This window comes from Hetaerina americana, unplaced genomic scaffold, assembly GCF_022747635.1.
Source record: "Hetaerina americana unplaced genomic scaffold, ioHetAmer1.1.p SCAF_82, whole genome shotgun sequence".
NCBI lineage: Eukaryota > Metazoa > Arthropoda > Insecta > Odonata > Calopterygidae > Hetaerina > Hetaerina americana.
This window is the reverse complement of record NW_027287450.1, coordinates 865,539-885,000: the sequence shown is the minus strand read 5'-3', so window position 1 is coordinate 885,000 and position 19,462 is coordinate 865,539. Positions and strand designations below refer to the sequence as shown.

General features: G+C 40.6%; 1 protein-coding gene across 3 annotated transcripts in view; it reads left to right on the top strand.

The window, feature by feature from the left end:
* The window catches only part of LOC139698330 (sialin-like), a 122,478-nt gene extending 109,460 nt beyond the window's left edge, over positions 1–13,018 (top strand). For all 3 annotated transcript variants that reach the window (XM_071597235.1, XM_071597233.1, XM_071597234.1), the window contains 2 exons: positions 696–781; positions 12,369–13,018. In XM_071597235.1, coding sequence (XP_071453336.1) covers positions 696–781; positions 12,369–12,623 — 341 coding nt within the window. In that variant the 3' untranslated portion in view covers positions 12,624–13,018. The remainder of the gene's footprint in view (positions 1–695; positions 782–12,368) is intronic.
* The last annotated feature ends 6,444 nt before the right edge of the window (positions 13,019–19,462 follow it).

Genomic DNA, 19,462 nt, shown 5'->3' with positions numbered 1-19,462 from the left:
CCCACGCCCGCAACCAATATCTCCATCTGCCTAGGTAAAGTCTCATCTTTCACTCCGTTCGCCGTGCACATCCATAGTGGTGCAATGCGATCTTTTAGCACGGGTTAAATAAGTTCCCTCCAACTTTTTAGTTCACCCAGGTATGGGCGAAAGAAAATGCTATAAAATGATCGTTTCTCTAAGGGTCATTTTTCTGGAGGGCATATGAGAGTTGGCATTGGTCAACATTTTCCGTTCCCACTCGTGATCCAGTGCGTCGAAATTCTATTGGATGCGACAAAAACACTGCATCACTCAACTAATCACGTCTGAAGCTCTGAGGTTATTTCCTCCTTTCCCATTTCATGCGAGGCACATTTCATATAATTCCAAGCGTTGAAGAACTGCGCTCACCGTACTCCACGGAGTCCTAATGAGGGATTTACTTCCTTGATTGATCGCGGGCAGTCGAAAGGTTTTACGCACCACGTGTAAATTCAGGAGTAGAACAAACAGTTTTTTGCCATGGAATGCATGCATCGCTGTTCACGTTTAAAGCAGAAGGTATATCCCAAACCAATTCTTACCAAGAGGGTCGAGCTTAAAATCGAATATTACAGTTTTATCCCCTTCTTCCATTTATTAATCGCTCTTTAGTCGTTTGCAGTCTTTTGTTTTCCTCGTGGCTCATCACCCTCCCTCCCTTTTCATTCCAGGCGCAGTTTTAGGTTTTGTGCAGTCCATAGGGGCATGGGGAGCCCTGGCATCCACATACGTGATAAGGGAAGGCCTATACGGATCGGTGAGTGGTCGTCGGGTATGACAAAAATTGAAAGCGCGAGTGTTATGGGAGAACTGGTGGGATGAATCTCCCGTGAATTTTGTTTTTTTTTAACTTGAACGCCCACTCATTATTATGGCATAAGAGTATTTATTCTTATCTCCATTCTCACGTGCTCGTATTATTTTATTTCCTCTTCATATTCCCCATACATTGTTTTCCTTAAAAACATTACCGCTACATTAAGAATAACTGATCGTAGTACTTTTTCACTTGAAATTTTTTTTAATTTTACGACCGGATTTCGATGTATGACATCGTCATCAGGAGATCAGGTGAGGGTGTAATACATCGAAACCCGGCCGTAAAATAAAAACTTTTATCAAGTGGAAAAGTTCTACGATCAGTTATTCATTATGTTCGACTTCCACCACATCACGCCTGAAGCTACTCAATTTGCTCTACATTAAGCTTGGTTTTCAAAGGCTTTTGTTATTTCCAATGAAAAAAAGAAGTGGTAAATTTCAATTCCGAGCGGGGTGCCACGGAAGAAACGTGACGGTCTTTTGCCGGTGTTTGATCGCCACGTAAACGCCAATCTCCCCGCCTTCAAAACCATTTCAATTCAATAGGCACATAGACCACGTTCACCAGGTTCGCCGGGCGATCGGCGAGCTCATTTTCCCTCCGCGGTATTGCGTCACGTGCTTGCCCTCTATGATAGAATGGAAATTTGAATCTCCCCTATTCCCTCCGCCGTCGACTCGGCACTACGACGGTGAATGGCGTCACGTGGGAGCGCAGGGCACACGCACGCACGTGTGCCGACGCCAGTGGTCATATCCTCGATATCTCAAGCGGAGGACGGGATGGACGGATGAATGTTGTTCCAGGAAACCCCTAAAAACGAACGCTTGGGGCGGTGGTGCGTGGGCCCTGGAAAGGAAATGTACTCACCTGTCCGTTGGGCTCTGTGTGATTTTGGAGGAGGTAGGATTGGGCGGGGGGGGTGAAGTGGTCAGCCGAATGATGGTATCGGGATGGGGCGTTGGACGGATGAGGGTGTGGGACGTTGGGGGAGGGATGAGGGTGGGGTGGGTGTTCGCAGAGGCAATGGGAGAGGTGAAGTGTGGGGGTTGTGTGTGGTCGGGAGGGGGGGGCGATGTGAGGAGGGAAAAAAGTTATTGATTGCTCCTATTGACGCCAACTCCTTTTTTCAGGGAATCGTGCTATTTTTAGGGGGGGGGGAATGCAGATGTGGTTGGGATAGAAGATACGAGGGGGGAGTCAATCAAAAGAGATTGTTGGCTATCTAGAACGGGCGAACCGTGTCAAAAAGGAAGGGGAAAGTTCACGGTCGCGGAGGGAGGGATGTGCGCGGACTCCGGAGAGGCGCTCGCTAATTGCGATACACCTGTCTAGCTTCTTCCTCTGCACCCCACTCATCACTTTCCCCGAAAAATTCACGAAGCTATGAAGAGTCATCGGTCAACTTCGATGAGACGTTGCAAAGACTAAGAATGACGAATGGAACGAAAGTCCACGCGAATATTTGGAGCAACAGCTCGGGATGGCTTTGGGGTGCCTTAGAGCTTAGAATTAGGTGTTTGCAAGGAAGGTGGAAAGCCGCAATCTGCAGGAGTCGCATAATATTTGGAGCAACAGCTCGGGATTGCTTTGAGGTGCCTTAGAACCTAGAATGAGGCTCTAAGGCACCTGGTGCCCATCTCCCATATTTTATCCCGTTAGTCGAGTCGACCGATGTAATTTGAAGTAAAATTAATTTCAATGCAACCATTTCAGAGTGTAAAAATCATTCGCCTTGACCGGGATCCCGGTCAAGGCGAATGATTTTTGCACTCTGCAATTGTTGCATTGAAATGCATATTAGCGGATGACTTCGTTAAAAGCTACTGTTGCGCCATCTCCCGCAGTTTCTTTGGAATTTACAATTAATTTCCTCGAGTTCGTAAAAAAAAGTTTAAGTGTTTCAAATCTTTCTAAAAGTCTAAGTTTGGCTTGTTCTCTTTTGGAATCAAATTCGTTCCCACCACATTCCTCCAAAATACCGGTGATACTTAATCTCTTCTCGTAAATATTTTCAAAAAAGCAGTCGTGATTTCTTTGACCAATTCCGAATTCCTCAAATAACATTTTCTCTTATAGATCGCGAGTACATGCTTCGTATTCCAAAGGTGCCCTAAATCGGAGCTTTTATCTTTCTTACCTTTTATTACATTTATCTGCGGAACGCTTAGTAGAAGTTCGCTTCTCTACGGTTATATCCGCGTATTCATTTGATTTAAGTGCCCCATTAAAGAGTGTTTGTACGTCCAACAGTCAAATGTTCGGCGGATTTTGAGTTGCTTGAATCAAGATGTGCCTATCGTGCTGACTTTGGGGTGCCTTAAGAGTATGCGACTCAAATAAAAATACTATGAGATACATCCTCTGTTTCAAGATCGGATATCTTTCTGGTATTTTTCGTATTGCATAAATATCTGCTTCGTGATATTTTGAAATTCTATTTAGATATTTGGAAGAATAATTCAGACGTCAAATGCTTCTCATGAATACCTCTCACATTCAAACATGCACGGGCAAAGGAGATCGGGGTAATGGTTTCGAGTCCTTTTACAAGCAGAAAAACTAAATAGCACGAGCAAAAAAAGACCATGTTCCTTGAAGTTCAAGTCTCGGGTGCTCCACGTTCAGTCTCATCCTACCGATTCAGATACACGCAGACGTCTCCCGCGTTTAGACGTCATCCGCAAGGTGATGCGAGCAAACTTCCCACCTCAATAGCAGCGCGCTACTCATTAGGTAAGTTAGAAGTAATTGCTCTTTTGCGCTTATTTTTAACAGCCTAAAATGCACAACGGTGCATTTTAGGCTGTTAGTTAGGGATCTTAGGGATATGGAGAGTTATTAATTTTATTTGATAATTGAAAAACTTTAAAACTGCTACGATAAAAATAGAATGGAATAAGGCTTTTTAGTTAACAGACTTGCAGACGTATCGTCTGACGTCTTAATTTATTATATCAATGAAGCCATTTATGTTATCTGAAATGCGGGCACCTTTGCTTCCTCTGATATTGTAAAAATGTAGATTTTCCTCTTCTCCCTGCGAAATTAACGTATAATTGAATGAAATTTCACTCCGCGGTTGCGTTGCGAGTGTAGTTGACTAATGAACGAATGAGAAATGGATGGAAACAATAAGGGAAAGGGAAACCCTACGGGAGCTCTGGGCGGCTTGCATTAATGAATCCTTTTCTGATTGACCATGAACCCACACGTGGCAAGGCTTGGGGTTAGTAATTATCCCTCCCCCTTTTCTGTGTTTGATGTCCGCTGCGTCTCAAGTGCTAGTCAATTTCGAGTGGACTGCAAATGATGCGCGAGGGGATAATGATTGAGTTCGGTGCAAGAGGTACATTTATTTGAATCTAGGGTTGCGTAGTTTATAACGCTACACGAGATGAACTTCATCATCCATTGGGATAGCCCTGGCAGGCAATGACTCAAACCCTGACGTGCCGTTTACTTGAGACCTCTTCCACGATCGCCGGATTCGCAAGCGTATTTTCGATGAGATTAAAAATGGGGGGGTCAACGTGTGTTACGTGTTGGGGAGGAATATTATGAAACACTGAGGTAGTAGATGAGATCTTAGTGTTTTAAACCTTGCAAATGCGTAAATTACTTCTAATTTATATCATTCATTTACCACTTCCACAGGTTCACCGCCATTTTATCACCGCTGGAAAAACTAAAAATGACGAATGGAACGAGTGTCTACGCGAATGTTTGTAGGCCTCGGCTCGGGATTTTTTTGGTTCTGCGACGACAAATTTAAATGATATCTGTGTTTTTTTTGCATGACGCCGGCCACAGTGGAGCAAGAGACTGTTTCCTTTCAAGGATTTTATGCGACAAAGGGAAGAAAAAATCGGCTTGGTAAAATGCGGGGGTAGTAGTGGTGAAGGGAATTCCTTTCGTGGATATTTCATCAAACAAGTTTGATAATTTCATTACATACGAGTATAATACAGAATCACTGAAAGAAATAATGATTTCATTAAAAGAAGGTTCTAAAATTCTCAAAAAGAAGGTGCGACGTCAACGTTCACATGGTCTCGGTGATGGTCCCCCCACAAAGATAAGGAAAGATTTTGGGGAAGAAGGAACCCCTCGGAAAAGGACTCGGCGAGCCTTTGAACCAATTCCCCGAAACTATTTTTTCCTCACAGAAATTACTCCGTCTCTTTTGAACAATCAAAGCAGGCACTTCTTCATTATTTTAGAATTAAACATTTCCATCTATCTTGCACACTTTCCTATAGTGTCAAATAAGTCGCCAAACCTTATAAGGCAAATAAAGAAGTGTAGCAGGATTAATTACAAAACTTTTGATGCATCATTCATAGATGCAAAATATAAAAAATAAAAAAAAACTTAAAAATTGCTCCTCTTCCAATATGTTTCTCTCCACATCAGGCCTTGCGATGATTAAAACTTTTTCATTAACATCAATTGCAATTTATTTTCAGCTGGCCTATCAATCTTTAGGAAGACCAATAAACTAGTTAAAAAATGTAGAAAAACATAAACTGTGATTTTCACCAATTTGATTTTTATGGATCGTAAGCTGTGTCGCATGACCCCCGGTAATGCATGCAAGTATCTTCTTGAACATTCCCATTTAATTTAAACCATAGAAAATATTCGCACAGCGAATAATGGCAGTCGATCTCTTGTTGCCAAATCGATTCAGCAAACTTGAGGCGAGAACTTGGGTGCGCATGAAAATAGACACTCCCCGTTGCTCTACATTCGCGGGCTCACGTCAATCATCCCTCCAACGCCATTAAAACTCATACCATTCCCTTTGGATGTGTTCTTCTAATGCTTCAAGGGCGCGATGAACGCGGCAAACCTTGAACTCTTGTCATGGAATCAATAACGGCCTGATTATCTTTAGATGACAGATTTCCTTTTCTTTTCTCGGGAGTCGAGAACTTCGTCCGACCACTGTACACCGCCTTAGGGATGGTCACGTCCGTCGTGGTCAAGCCCCGCGATCAATTGACAATTCCGAAACAACTGTCACTTCTCAGTTACTGTGATCGCCGGCCACATCTTGCTTCTCCCGACTACATGGCTTTCTATAAATCCGCTTTGAAAAATATGTGCTATGCTTTCATCGAACACTTCTTCAACTATCGACACTCCCAATCTTTTTCATTGCATTGCCCTCTCGGTTTGTCTACCCTCAATGGATTCTCGCTCTATTTTGCGAGGACATTGGCATTACTATCGTTAGTTACTTCCGTGGCCTTTAACGTAGAACCGATCGGAAGTGCTCTCGATATTTTCTTCATTAAGTTAATTTTTAGTTCGTTAGGCTAAGTACTTCAGGAGTCTAAGCTGTGAGAATCTACGAAATAGTTTGCAATTTGGATTTTTTAAATTTAATCCTCCCTTATAAATGCCCATGGAAAACCAAATACACTACCGCATCAATCCTTTATCCGCTTCCACAAAGAAAAACTATCCGTCCTGATCATTCAGGTGACGCAGTTACTTACTCTTCCAATCTCCAGCTCGCCAAGTTCTTTACATCTTAATTTATTTTTCCCTTTCATGTCTGCCGTAATGTTTTAATACATATCTCTCGGAAGTCTTCCTCAACGGTTCATTTTGCTCAAATTTTCTTCCGAAACTGTCTTCCGTGAGCATTCGTGCTTGCAATCATCTAATCTCTCCTTTTTTCTTTTTCAAATCTCTTGCCCTTCTCTTCTTTCATCTTTTTCTGCCCGTGAAACTAATTCATTGGTGAATACCTGTATATTCGTCCATTTGATCTTCATCATTCACCACGACCACCAACGAAGGCAATTCTGGAGATATTCCTCTGCACTTGCGGTGATTTATTAAAAATGCACCTCTTTTTAATATGCATGGGCACAATTACTCTCATATGAAATCAAATTAAGGAAATTCACCACCCGGAATAAAAGCTACATGAGCGTGTTGCACGGGACAGCAATTCCCAAGGTATGAAGCGACTCCTGCCCACGGCCTTGCTCCTCTTCTCTATCGCGTCTTTCTTTTTATCCAAAGCATTCATTTTGACGGATCGGAACGTTTTACTTTATTACATTTGATTTGAGCCGATCATTGAATTTCCTTGAGGTTTTCATTCCATTACTTACCCATAATTCGTTTGACGAAGCTAAGTGTTTCCAAATACAGCCTTACATTTCAAACTCGTTTTCATCATGTTAAGTCTGATGTAAGCTTAATTTCCAAGTATGTTACTGGTATGCTAAAATCTACCGCATTCTATGAATTTGCTTTCGTTTATTAAATGGAAACTTCATTTTATGGAAAGGGACGTAAAAGTTTCTTTCCGTAGAAACGCAGTGCCACTTGTTTATTCCGGATTTAGCAAGAGAACTCAAGAACTCATGAAACAAGCAATATAATTTCTGAGTTTATAGGAAAGAGCCTGGCTATTTATTTATTTTGCATTAGTCCGAAAACAGCCCTTTGCACTTTACATCGGACTTTGAATATTGACATAACAATTTTGACAGTTACATACACCCAAACCCTAGGTGGAGGAAAAACCACCTAGGCGGGACTCGAACCCGCGGCCCATGGGTTGGCAGACGAAGACGTTAAACCGCCGCCACCGGGGCCGGCAAATTCTCATCTTATTGATAATTCTGAATGAGCATTATGATGAGATGAAATAATATATATATATATTTGGGTTTCACGCTTAATTTCGTCGATATCAGCAAGGAAAAAGATTAGCCCGAGGAAGCCATCGGGGAATGCTGGAGATGCACTCTTGTTTGCGTTCAGAGAGAAAATCCTAAGTCCAATTTGTTACCCTCTCGTTAATTTTATATGAATGCCGTTTGGAGCAAGTTTATTGACTGGTGCTTAATCAAAGCAATTTTTGGAAATGTGATAATATCGTGGTGTCCAATTGTGTTGTGGTTCCTCATAGAATGCCCTGAATTGATAAATCTTCGTCAGATTCCACTTGACTGTTCCTTTGAAAATTGTGTTTGCTGTTTGTAAGAAAAATCGACTGCTAAGAAAGCCGGCGTCAATTAATATATTATGCTGAAGAATTTCGCCAGGTGGGGTGTCAATGATGCATGAGCCTCTAATTTCCAAAGTATTGCTGACGTTTATATCTTTGTCATGCCTTCATCTCGAAGAGTGCCTGAAAATGCGTGCATTGTGCATTTTGCGAATTTGCGTGCACAGCGCAGTGTGAGAATCTCGGCAAGTGAGCATGGGTTATCAGTACTTCTGAGGGGCGGGTGGCATTTTTATCTCGCACTCGTGACTTCCTAAAGCATGTAAAACGTGCAAAGGCAAACAGTTTCTTTTTGCGTTTGTATGATATCAGGTTATTTTGCTCATAAGTAAATGAAATGCCAAACTCGGCCGTTTTACTTATGCTGCGAAACGCTAAATATTCTCCCTGCTTCCGGCCTTTAGGAAATCTGGCTGCTAAGATGAATATGTGTGGAGCGAGGGAGCGTCATCTGCAAATTATTTATGAATAAAATATGAGGTAATTGGGATAATGAAGATGGTGCCTCCTTTCGCGTGTGTGCTTATTCCTTTGTGACTCCTCTATGGTAGGGGGACTCAAATAGAGTATTTGAGTATCATATTTTTGTTGTTGTTTGATGTTTTCTTTCGAATTTTTCCGATTTGATTTGCTTCGAATTATTTTTGCGAGTTTATCCTTAACTGCTGAAAAATTCGTAATTGTATGCGTCAGAAAATACGTCAGGAGAATAATGAGGTCAAATTGTGATCCTTATGATCTGTTATGAGTTGATGACGATCAGTATTCAGTTTTTTCGTGCTTGTCTACTTTCATCGTCGTTGATTTCGACTGGCATAGCACCATGCTAACATATTCCACGAGTAAGCAAAATCTCAGTAATGTTTTTAATAGAGTTTTAATGACATATATTCTCTGATGGTGAAATTACTTCTTAATCATCAAGGTACTTCCAAAGGAACGAGAGAATAAGAGTTAATTATTTTGGCAATGCAGCAATGAATTTTGAATCGCGTTTAGAAAGCGAAATGAGACGCAAAAATAATTTAAGAACACCCCCGCATTCCTCATTAAATAAGACAAACATTGCTCCTTTTTTCTACCATGGTAAATTATTGATATCCACAGCTCTGGGTAAAATACGAGGTCTGTTCAAAAAGTATCGCGACTTTTGTGTTTTTTCAAAAATTATTTATACATGAATATCCATTTTGTACTCCTCAAAGTAACCCCCATTAGATATTATACACTTGTTCCAATGTTTTTTCCAATCCTCGAAGCACTGCAAAAATAATTTTTGTGATCTTCCTCCGCTTCTTCTTCGATGCAGTCTTTATCTCGTCAATCGTAGCGTAGCGCCGTTCTTTCATGGGCGTCTTCAGTTTTGGGAAAAAGAAAAAGTCACTGGGTGCCAGATATGGGAAATACGGTGGCTGAAGCATCATTAGTTTATTGTTTTTAGCCAAAACTCGCGCACAAGTAACGATGTGTGAGCAGGATTATTTCCATGGTGCAAAAGTCAATTTCTGTTCTTCCACAAATCCGGGCGTTTGTGGCGGATTGCTTCGCGCAAATTGCGCATGACTTGCAGGTAATATTCCTTATTTACCGTTCCACCCTGTGGCAACAACTCATGATGCACCACGCCCCTGCAATCGAACAAAACTGTAAGCAAACTGTCACATTGACCGAACTTGGCGCGCTTTTTTCGGTCTTGCTACTCGTGCTGCAGCTTCCATTGGGATGAATGAGCTTTCGTTTCCACGTCATAACCATAAACCCATGATTCGTCACCAGTTATGACCCTCTGGAGCAAATCTGGGTCGGATTGCTATTGAGATGTTGGACTCTGTCCAACACTTCAATAGCAATGTTGATGCGTTGCTGTTTTTGGTCGAAAATGAGCAATTGTGGTACGATTTTCGCGACGACCCGTGCCATGCCCAAATAATTGGTAAAAATCGAAGACAAGCCAAAACACGTCCAAGCAAAACAGCTGTCCACAATTAACTGAACATTCAAAATGGCCGAACTTTTCGGCATAAGTACCAATATAACGCCACAAAAAAATCGAAAATCAAATATACGTAACCCGTGAAAATTAAAAATTCGCGATACTTTTTGAACAGACCTCGTAAACAATTTAAACAACCAAAGGACATGGCTTTCGAAAAGTATTATTGCGAGGAGTATTCACGTAAGAGTGGTCATAATATTTTTCAAATTATTATTGGTGAAACTTTAATCGTTTGTTATATTTTTAGCTTAATTTGTCATGTGTTTGTCACAAGTTTCACTTATTTGACCTCAGTGTTAGTTCAGCGGGAGCCGCTGAGAGTTGAAACGGGTTCAGTTCACCTACGCCTGCTTCCGATGATGAAGAACGCTTTCCTTCGGGGACCAGGAAAGGGTGACATGGTATAGGAAGGAATACACCTCAAATTGATTTTGTGAGATAATCGTGTTTTCGCCGGGGCTTACGGGCAATCCACCGCACGCAACCACGTCTCAATAGCAATTATTTACTTCCGTAAGTTCAGTAACTGGAGCTCTGGGTACATCTTTCTGTGAAATTGTATGAATCATGTGTTTAAACCTTTTATACAATCTTATGGCTGTGCTTTGGGCTAAGTGTGCCAAGTAGAGCATTATGCAACCTGCAGATGATTATTTGATCAAGCGAAACTCAAATATCAATTCTGGGTCGCGTGTTACCGCCATCGTTGCCATAGGCGAGCTGAACTTGTTTCAATTTGAAACGGCTGCGGCTGACGCAATAATGGAGTCAAATTAACATCAACGAACATGTACATGGAGTCAAGAAAACATGTACCTCATATAAGTAGCACATTAAACTCACAATATTTTTTTTTTAAGGTAATCTACCGGTTAAGGTAGGTTTTCGGATGGACACAACTACGAAACAAATATTTTATTACTCCTAACAAAACACAAAATCCATCATCCTACTCTAGATCAGGTCCCTCTTCATCTCTGAGTACTTTCTTCCTCCCTTCATCCCGTCCAACATCCCTATCCTGTTCCTTCCCTTTCCTCTTTTGCCCAACATTCTACCCTCTATCACAGTCTTCAACATCCCACTGCCGGTCAACACCCCCTTCATCCACTTTTCCTGCCTCCATAGGATTGCTCCCAACAAACCCCTCTCTTCACCCACCATACCAAGTACTTCCTCATTTGTTTTCTTGTCTGTCCATTTCACCTTCTCCATTCTTCTCCACACCCACATTTCAAAAGCCTCCAATCTACGTCTATCCTCCTGCTTCAATGACCACGTTTCCGCGCCGTACATAGCTACGCTCCATATCAAAGTTTTTACGAGTCTTTTCTTAACATCCTTACTCAAAGTCCCCGTCATCAACTCCCTCCTCCTTGTGAAAGCCTCTTTGCCTAGCGCAATTCTTCTCCTTACGTCCCTACTACTTTGACCGTGTTGGTCCAAAACACTACCGAGATACGTAAACTGTTCTACCTGCTCTAGTTTTTGCCCTCCTATTTTAATGTTAAGCTTGGCCTTTTTCTTTCTAGAGAATCGCATGACCTTTGTTTTATTAATATTGATTCTCATCCCATACCTGTCGCACTGAATTTCCAATTCACTCAGACACTAAAATTGAATTTGTGTGCGACAGATTTTGCGAATAAAAAATTTCATGATCGCTCTTTATTTAGCAGCCCATTTCAGTATTGTTGCATTGCGTAGACATGAGGAGAATATGATAAAAGAATATTTATGGGTAATATGAATCGCATGAAAGACCATTGCGTAGTTTTCCGTGGGTTTTGGTTCCAATTGCTCTAATAGATGAGGCTAGTGTAACATACAATGTAGCCACCGGAACATCCAATAGAAATCCACGCCCGTTTTGAGATTCGAACCCATACCCTTTATGATGTCATCCCCGTGCATTACCCTCCTGACTATATTAAATTACAACTTGGCATCTAGTGAATACACTCTGCTCTTTACTAGCATAACATTCTCTCCTTTAGAACTGCGGGTGTGTCCCGGGTCGGGTACGAATTCCATCAAAAAAGGTAAAGTTGGGATCGTGCATACCATGTCGACTGTCGATGACTTCATTGGCATATGAAGGTGCTCAAAGACATCCCCAGGAATCAAACCTGGGCGCTCTGGTCCCTAAGTCTGGTCACTCTCTCTCTCTGTCTGCCCACTGGAGTGCCACATCCGCAAAAACTTGTACCTGTAAGTACATAATTAATAAAAGTGCATCTGTCCGTCACCAGTTGTTCTATAATCGTAAGTGGAGTCGGAGAACATGATTTCAGATCAGAATTTCGGACTTCTTGATAGAGATTATGAACATTTTTCGCCTGATTTTCTTTTTACAATTCTATAATTTTTGCCTGCCCCTCAATCAAACTAAAAGTTTGCCACTAAGTTTCCCTTGATGCATTTCCTCTATTTGAAATTACATGACGGTTTAATTTCATCGCTGAGCAATTTCATTTGTCATTTAGCTTCCAGGTACGTGGACATTGGTGTTCGGGCTGTGTTTTATGGTGATGGTGGTGTCTGCCGGCATATTTCTTATATTTGGAAGTGGGACAGAACAGCAGTGGAATGAACCAGAAGCACCGATTGTCACTCTACTTACATTTGAACAAGCCAACAGCAACGACCTCAACAATCAACAACACGAGCTTCATCAATCAAATCAAAATTTGGAAGTGATTGAACAAATGAATAGAAAAAATCAAGTGTTTACCACGTAATGCAACCCTGAAAACACCTACATGGTTACAGCCATCTGTGAAGACCTTGGTCTTATTTGGTAGCGACATTTATTGAGTAGAAACTCCCATTGCTTTGCAAAATACCAAAGCATTTATTGTTTAAAAGTTAAGTGGTAATTATATCGGCAGTGGGAAGAAATTATTATCGAGGGGAAATAAACAATTACAGTCGTGTCACACAGGTTGGTTGCTAAATTCTGTATTTTGGTACGGCAGACTCAAACCTGTGTTTCAAAATGTTGTAATCCCCTCATTGCTTTTATGTGGAGGTGCAAGATAAACTGAAATGAACAAAGTGAGCAATACATGTCACAACTGGTACGTCTGTAATGCTGTCATAGAAAAAATAATAAATATTTCAAGTAAAATTTTAACTAATGGTATTTTATTGACACCTTTTCAACAATCTATTAGTTGCGGAATCTGTAAATAGCCAATCTGACAACTAGCAAAGCAGCCTTTTAACGCCTCCACAATCAGTCTTATTGACATTCACATCATTGAAGAGTTACGGATCATCGTTCCTTGGATAACAGTATAGGGTGTGGCTTTCCCTCATTAGCTCTCTCTGTAAGATGAAAAAATGTGGTTGATATTTTATAGGGAAATGGGAGTGTATTTTAAAATAAGAATGCTGTAATTAATTTTAATGGGCTCAGTAAAGAAAGATCAACCCGAAAACATGCCTATTTCTGTAAATCACGCTAATAGTTAGGATCTTAATCATAAAATTTCGATGACCAATAATAACATAGTGCACATATCAAAATGTGAGTTGATTCCCGAGAGTGAAATGACAAAAACTGTTGTTGAACGTTTAAAAAAATCTTTTGCGACAGAGGTTAAATAATCTTATTTTTTATCGCGATCCATCAGTTTTTTACATCTCGTTCCAAGGACTCCGGAAGGCCATGAAAATTAAAATTATTGAAATACTACTACTTCGCCTTTCAATCGATTTGTCGTCTCTAATTTGAGGGACAATCCATTCGCGCAAAATAGGTATATTCGAGTGACGAGCAATTGGAATTATTTTCATAGAAAGCTCGTGTTTTAAATGTAACTTACAAAGTCAATAAATCAATCAACCCAATGAAGTTATTCCTCCTATTATGAAGTTAGATTTCGGTTTGTTCCTATAGACTATTTCTCTCTAAGTAGCGTTGGAACTTCCTCTTTTTTCTACATTTTTCCTTTCTTCATTTCTTCGTAACTTCAGCCTGCTTTATGCTGTCTAAAAAGCTTGAAGCAATTCTTTCTTACTTTCGCCCCGCTTATCCAAAGTTCTCCTTACTATTATACCCTTCAGCCTAACACTATATCTCAATGTTTCCTTCGTCCATTTTTCCTTGATTTTTTCGGATTTTCCCCAAAAAGACTTCCCCTCGTCGCCCACTCTGCCGTGAACCTCGGCATATGTCTTCCTCCCTGTGCAACTTATATGTCCTCCATTCGTCGCCACACCCACATATCTAAAACCATGCTCATCCCCTGGCCTTAAAAATCAACTCGTACATCCATAAAACACTGCTCCCCATATTAAAGTCTTTGCTAATCTTTTTTTCACATCTTTACTCAGTGTAGGTGTTATCAATGCTCTTTTTCTTGCTAGTTCCTCTTTTGCTAAATCAATTCTGCTCCTATGCCCCAATGGCAATGCACATTTTCCTCTAAAATTATCCCCTGATACATTAAATACTCTTATGGCTACAACTTATTCCCTCCTATTTCAACACATAACTTGGATTTCCTACTTCTCGAAAACCTCATTACTTTTGTTTTCTTGTTGTTAATATTCATTCCAGTCATCTCGATTTTTTTCCTGCTTAGCACCCAATAATAACTGTAATCCGTAAGCTGTCCGACTCACTATTGCTTGATCATCCGCAAACTTAACTGACTTAATCGTCTCGCCGCCCACTGTTATTCCCTGCTCCAGCCCTCTTCCAGACCACCCTTCACATTTCCTCGGCATTCATGCGGAAAAGCACCGTCGATGACTCCGCAACTCCCCTGAAACCACTGCCCATCATGTTCTTCCTTCTCTACCCTTACCTGTGCCATCTCATTTGTGCACACGTCTCGAATAAGTCGCCCTTCATATGACACCATCAACCAAGTGACCACCTCACTGAGGAACAAATGCTGCGCCAACTGCTTTTTGTTTGGTTCCTGCCCTTCGACCTGTCTGGCATAGGTGGCCCTACCAGGAGCAAACATCATTGCTCCCGCCAGCACAGCAACTGAACGTTCATGTCCTTCCACCACGTCATGGTCGTAGTTCGTGGGAGGGAACTTGCCAAGTTATACACATACAGTCGTTCTGCTACGTCCTAGTTATGCACATACAGTCGTTCTGCTCGTATTTCCTATTATTTTGATAAGCCACTCACTTTTGGTTGACTTATTCCTAGCAAATAAACTAACTATATATGTTTTCTTCACTCCAGAGAGCTTGCCTTTTGATAAGGAGGAAGATGTTATTGCAATGAGCCCAACAGGGGTCTAAATTAAAAGCTCTGTGTACAGGTGTTGACATGGGTAGTTACCTCCGGCGAGTTGACAGTGACAAGATATCAAGGATAAAATTTCGGAAGTTGCCTCTCCTCCCTTCCAACCTGCCGAGTGAATGATTCAAATGCCCAAATGAGCCGTCGTGAAAAAGCATTACTTTTCAATTATTAATCTTGAACGGATTAATTCCTTAGGAGTCTAGGTGCAGTAATTTAAGTAAATATGACCCAAAGCTTTCCACTGTTTTCCTTCCAGACCCTCCGAGACTATCCCATTCCAATCTCTCTTTAGATTTTTCATTTCTCTTTTTAGAGGTTTCCTTACTTCTGAGACATGATGATATGCATCTTCCATTTTTTCCATATCATAATCTGTTTTATGCTCGTTATATCACTGTTGTGTTTTTGGGTTCCCCCATTTTATTTATCGTTTTATTCTTTTGAGAATTACAGAAAGCTTACTTGGCAAATGCTACCTCAAAACTTTTCCTTTTCTCTCATCATTCCAATGGAACCCGTGTAAATAATCTTTTACCTTCCTCTTCAAGTATCCTCCACCAAACCATTCTCTCTCACGTATTCCCGAGCTCTATACTCCTATGCCATGACTTTGTTTATGCATTTGATGCTACCCAAGCCTTTTACGTTGAATTTTTTAATAATGAATTGCAAAAGTGATAATAAAAAACAGCCAATTTCTAAGCGAACGAATATCCAACCAGGCAGGTTAAATGCTGAATTTACAATCCGTCACATGAGTGCAGTGATCTGTCGTATCTCCTTAAGTGATTGGCATAATTGACCGTTGCACCCTCTCCAATCGTCGCCACCTAGGGGTCTATTTTAGCTCCGGATTTTTTCATTCGAGTTGTTCCATAGCTTCAGTTGTTCAATCAAATGAAAAAAGTGTAGCAAACTGTTGATGCTAATATTATGGAGGTTTCTTATTACCTTTCTCATCACAGTACAATAGCCGTTGAGTAATTTTCACTAGATCGTCAATGAAATAGAGTGTTGGTGCACGGTGGGCTCCACCTTCGCCAATATGAAAGAATGACTCGTGCCCTCTTGCCGCACGCTATCAGCGGCGGGACTTTCACTGGACTCACTCTGGATATTATTTGGTTCGGATATCCAGACTCCGGATATTATTTGGTTGGACGAAAATACTACCCCGCATATTTTGTGCATCTTGATTTTGAGTGGTCACTGAAGGTTTTCGGAATTTCTGAACCAAGCATAAAGCAATTTGTGGGAAAATTAAGGCATCTCTTGGTTTCTTAATTTTTTGAAGTTGAGCTTACTGTTATTGGAAGAATCAAACAATATCTTCTTGATTGCGCACTGCTTTTGATGAGTCCATTTCCTTATTTTCGGTAACTTATCCGCTGTGATTATCAGCAGGCTACCGAAGAGAATAAATGAACTGTAACGGTAACGTAAATCCCATGCACGCTCCGCACAGCCCGCCCTTCACTTCCATCAATTAAGAGAGAGAGCCTTTCCTAGTATCCGCGTTACCCTTGAATGACTAATATGCATCCAGAGATTGATTATTGGTGCGAAATAAAAGGAATGCCGCTTCAGGTTGAAATGTACAGAATTTTCATAGTGAATAGTATATTATCTTCGTAATGTGATGGGCATTGAGTCACGAATCCGCTGTGGAGAAGTTTTCAAGATTTAACCTGATTGTAGGGCTTTTTGAGAGGTGAAACGTAAGGCCAAGTAATGGCTTCTGGTGCACACGTTTTTGCAACAGCGAGTAGTTTATTTTAATAAAAATCATCAAAGGACAAATGATTTACCCAAATTTGACTCGTTACTATTCACCATTATTGATGCCAACTAGGTGATTACTTTTTCAGAGTGGAAGTTCGTGATTTTTTAAAATGAATACGTCTTCAGGTAAGTTTAATTTTGAGTTTTGTCTTGTACCCTTCTTACAAGTACCCTTTGGTAATAAAATGAAATAATTAATTTAGTAAACTTCCGCGAAATATTCAGACCCTTACTTGGAATGGATTTAAGAATGTAAAATTTCCATTAGGGGCAACATCCGGGCAGATGCTATGGTTCGTATCTTGCATCGATATTCCGCAAAGGGATCGCTTCTGCCAGGCAATTCTTAGGACTGCCTGGTCATGGTCAAACTAGAAAATCATAGAGTCTACCGAAACTATGTATACTCTTCATCTTTTTCTAGGATTGTACTTGCATCACGACGGATAGCTAATTGTGCTGTAGTCATTGTGATAGTTTTCATTCTGCGCTGTGCCCCATTGCATCGCATCCCAATCATTGCCTCCTGTATTTGCATTTGGCAACAAAGAGTTTTGTGTCAATGCATACCGTGTTTCCCGGAGCGTGTTCCGGTCACCCTTCCTTTTCCTTATCGACACCAAAAGCCATGGGCTATTCAGAAATGGGTGTCTTCTTAAGTTTTAATTGAAAATTAATATTTTGTGTGATGTTATAGTTTGATATTCTTTTCTGTATCATTTGAGTTTATTTACTTTTAGGAAAGATTTTTAAAATTTTGATTACTTAATTGAAATCTAGTGGGAACAACTTGGAATCAAGAGCGACTGAGAATAATTTAGAAGCTTGCTTTTCGGGAAGTTTGTCGTCAAGGAAGTGACGGGGTGGGGGAGACAGCAATTCGTTGATTCTTTTTATGGTTCTTTATCGTTGGCTTTCGAGGTGGCTCAATAGTCCGACAGGAGACTCCACCTGCTTTGCTCCGAATGAAGTGCGTTTTGTCTCGTGGCGTAAACATGCGTAGTCTTACTCCTGAGCCACCACCAAGCAAAAATATTTCGTTTAATAAAATATCTGGTGACCTATTTTGAAAGTTCTACGTAGCTATATGCCCACAAAAACATAATTTAAAAACGGTATTCAAATTGACGAAGCTTGACATGTCTACAATTAGATGACAAATAGATCCAGTTCGAATCCTAAGGTATGGTTTCTGCGCTGAAAAATTCTCAAATTTCAGAAGCATTCCGATGAATGAGTTTGAATGAAAATAATTGATATCTACGATAAATAGACTTGCAAGACTGGTATTAATTGAGATGGGAAGAAAGTCGAGATTATTGGATATTTAGCTAATTTATATCGGAGTGAGAAGAGTTTTTGCATGGGGTAGCCGTGGTATTGTGCAGTTAAGTGGGCAGTTCTGTTATAAACAGAGCAGATGAGCAATGCAATCTTATTAGTGGAAAAAGAAAGAGAGACAAAACCTAGAGGGGTAATCCAGGTATATTCGCCGTCAAGTAGTCCCAGGTAAGAATTAGGCAATTTATGACATAATTTAAAATTCATAATTGGAGGCGTCCTGGAAGGGAACACCTAAAATGTGTGATTAATTGGAATGAAGTTTGAGGTGAAATCAGATAGGTGGGTGAGTAATACGACTGGGGAACGAAGAATGACCGTGGGGAGAACAACATCGGTTTTTGCAGGTGTATGTGTTAGGAAGGATTTGATAGTAAGGAACATTGTTTCAAACGCCATCACGGGCGTAGAAGGATATACAAAAAGTTAAATAATGTTTCTACATAGATTAAGAAACATCGCTATCAATGCGCGCAGCTTCCGGGGGAGGGGGGCAGATACAGACTCTAATAATCATTTAGAGATTATGAAACGCAGAAGAAAATTGAAAATCACTACGGGTTGGAGATTGCGGCATTGGATTTTAAGTGCTTCAATGGGAATCAAAAACAAATAATATTCATAAGAACTTAGCAAAAATCTAACTCAAGATAAGAAGATGGAACTAATAAAGGAATGACAAAACCTATAAAGTAAATAATAGGAACGTTAAGCATTAAAAAAATTTGGAGACCCCTATTTGAGGAGAAGCAATAAGGGCGATAAAAGAGAGAAAGAAACAAGCGAACTTGAAAACAAATCAGGGGAGTCAAATGTACAGAGAACTAAACGGTAGAGGCAGAGAAAGGGAGAAGGAAGAGATATAGTTTTCCGTTATTGCTATTTAACTAGTATAATTACGGCTGAAATTTAAGAGTGGCCTGGGAAGCGACAGTTGTGAGAATTAAAGCGGATAGTTCGCTAATTAGGTTGGTGTTGCAGATGATGAAGCAGTATTAATTTTGATTGGATTAGTTATGATTGGATTTATTGTTGCATGAATAATAGGATCAATAATGCTGGATCACCTGGCGGAATATGCAGTCAAGAAGCGCTATAATTATATAGGAACATATATATACATATACAGGGTTCGTCCGGAAAATAAGTGTACTGACTCCTGGGCTGGGCGCACCGCTCCAG